This window comes from Charadrius vociferus, unplaced genomic scaffold, assembly GCF_000708025.1.
Source record: "Charadrius vociferus isolate BGI_N301 unplaced genomic scaffold, ASM70802v2 scaffold136, whole genome shotgun sequence".
Lineage (NCBI taxonomy): Eukaryota > Metazoa > Chordata > Aves > Charadriiformes > Charadriidae > Charadrius > Charadrius vociferus.
Window position 1 is genome coordinate 585,330 of NW_009648960.1, and position 11,815 is coordinate 597,144.

The 11,815-nt window shown below is 49.1% G+C and overlaps 1 protein-coding gene across 1 annotated transcript in view; it reads right to left on the reverse strand.

Moving 5' to 3' along the window:
- Positions 1-8,941, reverse strand: part of ASB18 (ankyrin repeat and SOCS box containing 18) — a 14,090-nt gene extending 5,149 nt beyond the window's left edge. Inside the window, exons 1-2 of the mRNA XM_009887583.1 lie at positions 8,701-8,941; positions 7,528-7,795 (exon numbers count right to left, since the gene is read on the reverse strand). Coding sequence (XP_009885885.1) covers positions 7,528-7,795; positions 8,701-8,941 — 509 coding nt within the window. The remainder of the gene's footprint in view (positions 1-7,527; positions 7,796-8,700) is intronic.
- Positions 8,942-11,815: the final 2,874 nt, after the last annotated feature.

Genomic DNA, 11,815 nt, shown 5'->3' on the forward strand with positions numbered 1-11,815 from the left:
AGGGCTGTCGGCAGCTGGGGTAGCACGTGGGGCTGAGCTCACCGCTGTGGCATGGAGGAGTTATTTTTTTTTTGGGGGTGGGGGGGGGACAGACTCACATTCTATCCAAGAGAGACCTTGAAAAGATGGGGAACTTGTGTTTCCTAAGAGATGCTGCCAGGGGGGTGGGAAGACTGGTCCTTCAGGAAGCCTCAGCAATGGCTGGCTGGAGTCTAGGGAGATGTATCAACCTTTAACCACCACCCACCCCTCCACCCCCATTTTATTTTCCCCTAATAAGCTTTTCTTTCGGCTCTGGTATCATCCAGAGCCCTAAGAGAGGTTCTGGGCTAATACAGAAGCAAAATGAGGGGCAGCTGTGGGGGAAAGGAGTCACAGCTTGATCCCTTCAGAAGGCAGGATGGGGAAGAAGAGGAGCCCCAGGGAGAAAGGATGGTGCCAGGGCATTGCTGCTTTTTCCTGGCCCCAGTGACTGCTAACATATGTGGAGAAAACGATAATAGGGAAATAGTAATAATGGCAATCTGCTTGAACCTTTCTGGACCTGCAGTATCACCTCCCCCAAGATTGATAGGAGCTGGTGAGATATTCACTGTCCTTGGTGGTGCAGGACCTGCAAATATCTCCTTGGACTGCTTTTCCCATGTGTATCTGTGATGGTGTGCTCCTCCCCAGGCACCACCCTGACCTTTATCTCCCGTAACCCTGTCCAAGCGATAACTACCCCTGGTGGTCATAATGGGTGCATGTAGTCGTGATGCCTGCACCTGGCTCAACGTGGTGTCGGGGAGACAGACAGCAACACAGTAGCCAAGGGTTAACCTTAGCAATGCTGGTACTGTGGTCAATATGCAAATATGACTATAGGTCAATCATCTTACCCCCATAAATAGTGAACAGCCCAGGAGCCCTTTGAGCTCTCCTGCGTGGCAGTGGGCTGCAGGCCAGGATCTCCTTTTGAGTAGGGATGCTGCTCAAGGTTACTCCTTGAGGTTCAGAGATTCCTTGCCACAACAGATCCTCAGTAAGTGACTAATAGCATGCTAAACTTTGAAATCTTTGCGAAGTGACAGAGAGAGAGATTGCACATATATAATCCTTTAGACATAAACTGTTGACCAAGTTTGGGACTAGGACTGGATCTAGCCCCACCTAGACTCCTCTCTGAGAAGGACTTTAGAAAGGAAGGGGGTCCTCTCTGAACCTTGTGACTGAATGGGAGGGTCTCCCTGACAGTTCTGACTGACCTTGTCCTTTATGCAGTATATAGCCAAGTGTGCCTTGCCATCTCAAATCTTGTTAAAACATTGTCACCTTTGCCATCAAACTTTGTTAAATCCCTGTTTTATATCAATAAATGTATTGCTGCTTCTCTCAAGTGAAGTGCATCCCTTCATCTGCGACAGTATCAAGACTGAGTTTGCCAGGAAAATATCCTGCAGGATCTGTGGGGACAGGCTATTTCTGCAGCCTTTGCAGGCCTGATGCTCCCAAATGCAGCCAGCCTGCACTGGACCTCACTGGAGGCATCTGCCACAGATAGTCTCTGCTGGGGATGCAGTTGTGGGTGAGCTGAATGAGTGTGGGGTTGTTCCAGCCCCCAAATCCTCACTTACTTACTTTACAATTCCCTTTTTACTCTAAAATGTGCTGAATCTCTTTCTCAAGCAATGGCTTGTCTTGCTGAAGTTTTTTTTTTTTTGGTGATTGCTGTCTGCTGCTGGTCGATAAAACTTTGTTGGAGAGGGTCTGTTGCTGGAGCAAATCACACTGTGACTCAGTCATGTTTACCAGTCTTGTCCGTCCTTGGCAGCAGGGAATTTGTAGCCCTAATTATAATGACTGTCTTGGGACCTCTCCATATTAGCTTAATCCTAATGTCACAGTCAGCTCTGGCACCCTAAAATAATGTATTTGGAGCAAACCAAGGGATGGTTCTGCAGGGAAAAATGGAAACAAATACACTTCTCACTTGGTTGCAAAACATGCAGCAGCCTAGTCCAGGAGAAAAATCCCTTTTGTTCTTCTTTTTATAGATCACATTTAAAGCATCTCTGCTCCTTCCCAGGCAAGGAGGCAGCTGTGTCTAGAGACCCTGAGCACAAGCACAGCGCCGGTTTCGGCAAGCGCTGAAGATTTACATCTACATAGGCAAGAGAGAGGGAATATTCCCCTGCCCTTTATTTCCAGGTGAAGGTGGTGCATCATGGATTGTCTGGCAGAGCCAAAAGCTGTGCCCAGCCCCTCCAGGCCAGCATCCTCGCTCTGCCGTGGGGTTTTCCCTTACCAAGAGCAGGATGGTAGTTTAATACAGGGAGTTCAATTCCTCTTGGCCTCCTGCTAGACATCCCAAATATTCTTCTAGAGATACCAGGGTGGAAATGCCACCCTTCTCAGATGCTGAAGGGTGATTTTTGTTTGTTATCAAGTTCAATGGCTAACTTATTGGAAGAAACCCAAGTCGGTTTATATTGAATTTTCGCCCTGGATACTCCTCCCTCGGCAAAGAGGGAATGTTAGTGAGGAGCTATAAATAAGGGGTGATCTCCTCCAGTTAATGGAAATGGTGGGCCCCTGTGAGGAGCATGCGTCTCCTGTTTGGATGTATGGGGCATCAGCAGGTGCTGGGTAGATGCCGCTCATGTTTGCTGGCTATATGCTCTTATTTTAGCTTCTAATCTCTGCCGATGAACTCATACGCTCTAACACTTTGCGAGCATCTCTGGCTTCTAGGTTTTTTATTAACACCCTGTTGTTTACCATCAGTTTAGACTAAATTCCCATTAAATAAGGGTCAGCTAACACTTGCTAATTTTTGAGGGCCTGTCTCCAATTTTCTGGGAATATTGCAAGAAGCCGTAGGTTTAGTACAGCAGAAATTCAGACACAGGGTGGCAAAGCAAACCAGTTTGTTTTCCATCCGGCCTGATACCATTGACCTGGCCAAGCAGCTCACTGGTGGCAGTGATACCCATGGAGCAAGCTCTCAAAGACACCCTAGCACACAACTAAGCCTAATTTTGACTAGTTTAACCTCACTTTCAAACTCTTCCTCGCTCATTTGTGGGTGATGGGTAACACCTGAATGTCTCCTTCCTTGGGCAAGTCTCTCATTAGGTCAAAGTCACACTAATTTGTGATAAGTGGTGTTAGTACTACAGGTTCGCCTTGCACTGGGGTCCTGGCTCAAATAAACGGGATAAAGCGATTTGAGTTTTATTTTTCTTCTTCACCCAACAATAGAGTCAGGCCAGACGTCAGTGCTACACTGGTCAGGACGTGTCCATCGCCCTCCTCTGTCCTCTCACGGCCAGGACAGCTCCCGCTGGCCATGGCTCCCAGCATCCCAGTAGGATGCTGCTCAGTTTGGGATGAAAAATGCCCAGGCTGGGAAAGCGGGATTTAGCTTGAAATGGCATACGACAAATAACCAGCAGGAGGAGCAGGAGGTTGGGGCAGTGGAGGCTGGAGGAAAATTCCTGTCCCAAAAACCTGCCCAGGCCCTCAGTTTTCTTAAGGAAAAATCTCCTGTTTCTTTTTTTACCCCTTCCCTGGGGCCGGAGTGAGGCTTTCCCATCCTTCGCTTGGTTGTTTTTCATGGCATCCAAGTGACCATCTTCCAATCTGTTTGTGATTTATTGCAGGATTGATCCCACTCAGAAAAAAGCTTTCCACAAGCCTGGCTCTGAATGCAAGGATTATTCTTATTAATGTCCTAAAAGAAGGAAAAAGGAAGTCTGCTTTTCTTTAAAATACAAAAATCTTTTCAGGCACCACAAGCTCACAGGTGAACCACGGCAGTGCTGGTGCTGAGGGCTGGTTGTGGCGGGGCTGGTCGTGCCAGTGTTCACCGCAGGGTGAACGCTAGCCCAGGAGCATCGCTCTCTGCACTGTCTCTTTGCCAAAGCTTCATTAGCTGTGAATACACAGCTCTATGAGCCCTCATTTTGGCACACCAACTTGGGGAGCAGCTTCTCCACAGAGCAGGGTCAGGCCTTGGGTTGTGCTCTGTGTCCGCTTATGTCTCTTTATTTCTTGCTTAGGACCTATTAAGGAGCTGGTCTTCCCTGGCAGGGGGATGAGTTTCCAAAATGATGGCTCCAAATACTCCGAGTTTTGTATTTCAGCACCGCTAAATGGAGTGGAGGATGAGGTTAAGCACTAGATGATGCTAAATGCTGGCTTTTAAAATCCATGGTCTTTTTTTATTTTTAGTAATGCATCCTTCCCACAGCCAAAAGGACAGCTTGTCTGGGACGATGCTTGAATAGTTGGAGGGTGCCATGGGGCTGGATCTACCAATGGTGAGTTAATGGCCATCTCCCTGGCATTTGGGAGCCTTGCTATCTTGATAGAGTTGCCTTTTTAGGTACCTGCCTTCCTGCTTTGCTCCTGTTTTCTGCTAATTCCTCCCATGATGAGCTATCCTCATTTAACACTCCCTAAGCAAAACCTGTCCCGTTTGCCCCAGCTGGATGCTCTTGCGCTCACTCCCTACCCCATCATTTCTTGCACAGAGCCCCTTGGACACTGAGTCTCCTCCCGCATTGACTCATCTCACCATTTATCTCCCGTGCCTCAGAGCTGGAGGGTAGGAACCAGAAGACAACCCTGGTTTCAACTCCCAGGGTGCAGAGAAAGCTTGAAGAAGTGAACACAAGGGCATCACTCAGCCATAAGCCCAAGTTGCACAGAGGCAGGGGTGACATCGTCTCTTCTCATCCCTTAGCTTGACTAAGCCCTTTGCCCTACATGGAAGGCTGGAGAAGGCAAGCCCTGGGGGAGTTCTCTCCAGGTAGGCTCTCCCTGGTTGCACAGGAAAGCTGGCATCTTCAGAGAGCTTTTTCTGCCTTGCAGATCTGAAGGAGGACTCTACAAACGTGGTAGCATCCGCCGTCCCTTCTGCTGCAGGTACCACAATGGGAGGCGGGGGCTACATCCTGCATCCCTGCGATGCGCCTTCCCACCGCCCCACGCTTGCTCTTCCCCCCAGCACCGCCAGGAGAGTTGAAACTCTTCCTCTCCCCCTCAATTATTTTTATTTTATTTTTTTTCGGGGTGCCAATAAAGGCAGACTCCTTTAATCATCCCAGCTTTAAGAGGGAAACAGGAGAGCGCCAGGGAGAGAGTGCAGTGAATTTAGAGACTCATCTTACCCCACCATGTTAATTATCTCTGCTGTAAAAAAGAGGTCAAGGAGAGGAACTCTACTAAATAGGCCGACGTTGGCATGAACAGCTCCTAAAGTGAAGAAGGTAAGACTGAACTTTACTGGAACTTTTTTTTTCCCATCTCTTCAAAAAGCTCCTAGATTAAAGCTCTGATATCCTTTTTGTTGAAATCTCATGGATTCTGAAGCTCAAATGGCTGGAAGGAAGCCCAGATAATTTTTTTTTATCCCAGTCACTGAGAGGCTCAAAGGTTTTAAGTCCTGCCCCCATGGTGAATTGCCGAGTATATAGGAATACAGAAGAACCCAGCACATAGGTGTTCTGGCCATTGTTATCGAGAGGGAGAAAAATAAAATAGCTCTCTATGTAGGTCAATGACCTGCTCTTTATTGTCAGTAAAAAATTAAGGATGACCTAAAATCTACTACTCAATAAAAAAAAATAAAATAAAAAAAAGCAAGGTAAAGTAGTCTCCCCCTAATCAAAGAGGAAATGTTTGTGTTACCTAAAGCTTGACCTCCTCAGTCTCTAACTTTAGCAAAGTCTTTGCGATTGAAAAGCAGTGGTCGAAACCTCAAAACCTGTCTGAAATGTCTATTAATTTTTGATCTTTCAAGGGAGTTGGCTTAGTTATTGTAGAAGCCCCCATAGCGCCAGGTAGCGTAGTTAAGGGTCTCTCAGCATTTCCATTATAAAGCCCCAATATTCAAGGGCTTATAACTCAGCTGTTTCCACATTGCGTCTGTCTGATCCCCGCGTTGCAGTTTGCTAGCTCACCTGCCATCCCCCTCCGTCCTTCTGGGGGAAATAACATGTAAATTGGTGACAAGAGCTCTCTTTTAAAATATATATTTTTTTTTTTCTCCAAGCTGAGAAACACTTGGCCAAAAACAGGACATCTGGACCTCTGTGGGCCATGAGGTCCTCTCCATGCACCAGGTTGGTTTCTGTGCTCCATCTCTATGGGGGCAGTGAGTCAGTGAAGCCTAAAATACCTCCCCAGGGCTTTTAGGATGGCTTGGGGTTTGGAGACTGAAATCTTTAAGGTCAAAAGGGAGCTCAGGTGAAGGAATAAAAACCAGCTCCTTATTAATGATGAGGGTTGCTTGTAGCATCCTCCCTTATCCATCCTGCTCCTTTCAACACTCTTTTCACCAACGGTGCTTTTGATTAATCCCTAGATTTCTGGCTGAACCAAAAATTCGATTAATACTTGACTTTCTGCCATCATGCAGAGACTCTTATTTATAAGCTGGGCTTGAGATATTTACATCTGCAAACCTTTTCCTCTCTAGCTCCTATTCTTTTGCAGTGCTCTTTCCCAGACACCCAGCCCATGATACGTTGGATCCATAGTGGGAACCTTGCCTTTACCACCTGCTCCTAGTTAAGCTTGCTGCCTGCCTAAAGGGGAGAGGATTGCAGCCTGTGTGGCTTCTCTCTGAAGCTGGCAGGTGATGAAATTTGCTACAGCCCTAAGAAGTTTCATCAGGATATCAAGGGGGTAAGCTCTTTATGAAAAAAAAAAAACAACAAACCCAAACCCAAAACCCAACTGAAAACCCCCACAAAACCAACCAAACAAAACCCAAACTAAAACACCAAAACCTGATTCTTTGTGTCCAATGATCCAGGCACTTAAAGTCCTACTGAGACATACATGTATGCATGAAAAACTTATTTTTCAAGGCAATGTTTATGCTCATCTCTGCGTGATGCTGATCCAGAGTGAGAAGGGAGCAGACACACATGGCTGAGCCTTAGCTCCAACTACAAACCAAGGTGGACCCACATGTGGTTTGTGTCGGGGGGAGGAGGCGTGAGGATCGCTTCCCATCCCGCAGACCTCATCCCTTCTTTATGGCCCCGGGGTCTGGGATTTTAGGAGGAGAGGGAGCCCTGATCAGCACTGACATCCCTTGCAGATGGGGTCGGCATGGGCTGAGGAGTGCAGGTGGTTGGGGTGACCTGTGTGCTGCATGACCAGACCCATCCTGAGCATCTCCTAGGGGAAAGCATGCTGGACCTGGGATGCGGGACATAGTGATTTAAGGAGAAGTCATCAGAAAAAGGGAGGAAGGAAAAGCATGTGGATCTGGGCTGGGCCGCTCCTGTCCACGGACAGGAGACCTGGGCTGTGCAATGTGCCTGGCACCAAAATGTTTCTTATTGTCTATGCTGAGCGTGTCGCAGCAGCTGATACAGCCGGGAAATGTGGGAGCATGCGGGAAGCCTTGCCAGGGATCATGGTGTCTTTTTTGCACCCCACAAAGGCAGAAGTGTGGGCGTCTGCGTGCAGGGGATGTGCAGCGAGGCTATCAGTGGGGGGGATGCTCATGGGGGACCCTCTCCTTACCCCAGGGAGTCTTGGGTGGTGCAGAGGTGCAGCGGGGCCAGGCCCTCATCGCTCCGCAGGTTGGGATCAGCCCTGTGCTCCAGCAGCAGCTCGACGCAGTCGGTGTGCCCCCCCAGGCAGGCTTCGTGCAGGGGCCCGCGCCCTCCTGGTGCCAGGTCGGGGTTGGCCCGTCGGCGGAGGAGATGGCGCAGGCATGCGGCGTGACCCCAGCGGGCGGCGAGGCACAGAGGGGTCGTCAGCTCCTGCTTGTACTCCAGCGACCACAGCCCTGCCGGGGGGAAGGAGAGGGGCTGATGCTTGGGACTGGCCCGCTGGGTTCCCATCCCCTGTGCACCAGCCTTGTGAACAAAGCACATCAAGACACTGCTTTTTCCATTTTCCCTTTAGCTCCCTGGCAGGTTTAGGTATCTCAAAGAGCCTGGTTACGGTTGGTGGCTGCTCTGAGTGCTGTTGGCAAGAGGGGAAGCAAAACTCCCTCTGTGCGTGCACATCCAGGAGCAGGATTTCATATGGCACGAGCCGGGTAAACCAATGCCCTGCCCACAACCAGCTGCACAGAAGACCCTGTGTGCGAGACCTTGCTCGTAGGAGCCAAAAGGCGGCTCATGAATTCCCCAACTGCACCAGGCTGAACATGGGATGTGATGTCCTTTGGCTGGAGCAAAGGAAAGGACATTTCCCGGCAGCTCTGGGACTACCCGTAGATGCACGGCACCTGGTGAGCATCGGGGACCACAGGGACCATCTGGGGTCAGGAGGAACCAGGTACCACTATGCTGGGAACATCTTATTTTTGCCAGTTAGGACCAGGCTGCTTTTTCTGAGCCCCTGCATGTGGAATTTGGGCTGTGAGCCCTCTTGCAAGCATGCCTCAGTCATGGAGTCCCCCATCCCAATCTGGAAAAATGATGTGGACACGCACTTTTTACACTTCCCTACCCCTCCAGTGGGTTAGTATGTGCAGAAGAGAAGAAAATAAAAGAAAGTGGTGAATATTTATGGCTAGGACTGCAGGGCATAGTCAGCTAACCAGAAACCAGCCACCTTGGAACAGCCTCTATAAAAGCAGTGTTAGGCACTTAAATGCACTGCACCTCTCCTATTTAGGGTTAGTAAATGCACATAGGTTTTTTTTTTTTCATTTTTCTGGACTGGTCTTCAAAGGAAAAGTACCTGAGAGTCCATAAGATGCTTGGCTTTTCACCTGCCACTCCAGCTCGTTTTTATTGATCTCAAAAACCAGGTTGACATCTTGATAGTATCGGTCAGTCAGGATCTCGAGGCTTCTCAGGTCTCCTGTGACCAAGGCTGAGTAATACCTGGTGGCGGGAGCGTGAGCCGTTAGAGGATGCTCTGAGTCCAATTTGGGGGAAATCTGTAGCTTTTCTGTTACAGGTCCCGGTAACTCGCCCATTCCAGTGCTTCCCGTGTGTGTAGGTCCTAGCTGGGAGGATAGACGGGCTTTTATAGTTCATTGTTTCCATCCTCCTGGGCTCATTGTCTAATTATAATCCAGTTAAGGCTCTATTGTTGTTGTATTTATAACTCCGGCAGGGTCAGATGATAACGGGCACACGATACAATGAGGGTCAAACGGTCACTGGGCTGTGTTGTGGCAGCACCTCTTGGATTAAATTGCCGGCTTAATTGCAGACAGCAGCTTGGGACATGGGTGTTTAGGCTGGGAGGAAAACAGTGCCTAGCATTTAGGGGGTAAAAAAAAAAGAAATTTAGTCAGCTCCTGTCTGCCCAACCCCATATAATTTTATTTGTGTGCTCTGAGAAAGTGTTTTTTTTCCCTCTGCCTGACACTGTATTTTTTTTTCTTCAAGGCACTCATACCTGTTTCCAGTCTTGTGGCTGCTATATGGAAAAATCTGGGTATCACATTCGTGGCCAACACGATGCAGACTGGCATGCTGGCACGTCCCTGCAGGGATGCAAAGCACTTGGCAAAGGCCAGTGAGGTACAAAACATCCTGGGGCTTTGGCAGGTGAAACTGCTCTCGCCATTGATGCCTTGTATAGGAGAGAGAAAGGATCCAGCCTCTGCTGCCATTTAAGCACAGGAACGGATGCCAGTGGAGCATTCCTGGCTCCCACTGCCCTGAGGCTTGTGGCTCCTTTCCTCAAGGTCATGGGAGAAGTCCGTAGCAGGGACGAGAATAGACCTCGTCATCTCAAGAATAGACCTCATCATCTCGTGACTCGGTGGCTTTGCCACCAGCCTGAGGCTCTGGGTGACACAACCCCCTTCCCCTCTGCCTGCCAGCCCTCCCACCCCACCTCCCTGGGGAATAAACATGATCAAAGCAGATCTTGGGAAGATGTTAAACTATATCAAAGCAACCAGACATGGAGGGATTTTTGAAACGCTTCATGATTCCCTCCATGTGGAGTCAACTTGGGGGTGGAAGAAGTGTTTGGGACCTTCTCCATAGCACCCTGCAAGTGAGGACCTTGCTGGGCTCCTGCAGGTGATCATGAGCATCCTTGTGACAACACATCTGTATTGCAAGAGCCATCTGAGGTTTCTTTGTGGGTTTCCTCATCATGGCTGCAGTGACATCCAGCTGCTTGGCGCTGGAGACCATGGGAAAAGCATGGAGACACAAAAACCCCACAGTGTGTCCATCCAGGATGGGGTCATGCTCGGACCGGGGAGTCTGACTTGGAGTCCTCGTCTAAATAAATCCCTTAAACAAAGGACTCCCTGCCTTGAGGTCCCTGTTCACAAGCAGCTGCAGTGGGAGCTAATTTGAGGTCAACCTATGTGGTCTTTCCCATTTTCTTTCTCCCGTTGAACTCAAGGTTGGTCTTCGTAGCTCTCTGTCTGTCCACAACTGCTCAGTTGGTTTGAACCTCCAAATACCATCGCCTTTCTCTCTTCTTTTACCACTTGTTGCTATTCTGATACCTCCAGCTTTTCTGTGCCCCTTCACCCTTCCGGTATCAACTGAACCACCTCCTAAAAGCATTGTTTTGGTACGAAAAATAGCCTGGTTATCCCCTGGGGTCCCTTAGCTGGTGCAGGATAAGGTTTTGAGACCCAGGGAGTGGCACATACTGGGATTATTTTCCCCAGGCACTTGTCCTGGGTCGTGTTTTCTCAGCCCTGGCTCACTTTGCCTCTCCGCTCATTAGCAATGCTGAAATATTTTTGCGGTGGCGTGGAGGAAGCCTGCCTTCACGTGCCCTCGCTCACACTCCGAGGGGATCTCTTTCCTGCAGCACAGGCCACCTCCTGCGCTGGCAGCCGGGTATATTTAGCAGGGAGTCTAGACCTTCTCGGTCAGACACGGGCTAATTTTGCAAGCGGTGTGTGTTGTGTGTGTGTGTGTGTCTGGCATTAAACTGCTGTTGAGCGTGTGTTGAAATACCCTGTGACCCCTCCTCGTGAGCCTTTTAATCAGTGTCTATTTGCATATAACACTCACTTTGTGGGTCACGGTAATGACAGGATTAACAGCACCACTGACAGAGGGGGTTAAAAATAGCCACGTCCAGCAAGAGTAGAAAGAAAAAGTCCTCTTGTAGCTGAGTGGCACATACAAATGCCTGAGCTCCTGCCAGCCAAGTCAAGTGCTTTTTCCACCGATGAGTGGAGCGTGATGTCAGAATGAAGCGATATTCCTGTGTTTTTAAGGGAAACGCTGTCATACAGGCAGGAGTGATTTACTGCAGAGAGGAGCTGGCAGCCAGGACACCTGTGGAGCATCCTGGGGCTGGCCAGGAGAGTGGGAGAAGTCCCTGGTTGGCTTTAGAAGGAAATCGGGGGGGTTTGGCTGCTTATAAACTATCTGTCACGTTTGGGCAGTGATTTTGGGCACCGGAGGAAGGCTGGGACCCCATAGCCCTACCCTCTGCTCTGCCACTGCCGTGCTGCATGGCCTTGGTCATATCACCTGTCCTCTCAGCATCCTGGTCCCCGTGCCTTGAGACCCTGAGGATCCGAGGGACTGATCCTGCAACCAATTAAACCTGGGATCATCCTTATGTGTCCTTACTTCAGTAGAGATGTTCCTACACAGACCCGGGCCGCAAACATTGGTGATGATGAGCACTTCATTAGCAGTAACCTCGCACTCATTAATCTCTAACGTGGGGGTAGCATCTTAACCTTCTCCCTGCATAGGAATGTTTGCAGAGTACACCTCATTTAACAAAACATTAAGCATTTTACTTCCTCAGATCAAGTGTATCTATTAATAATGACTTAAATTGTCTGTGTTGGCTTCACATTATGAGGAAAACTCATTCCTGGCACATGAAAGAGCATGATATACAG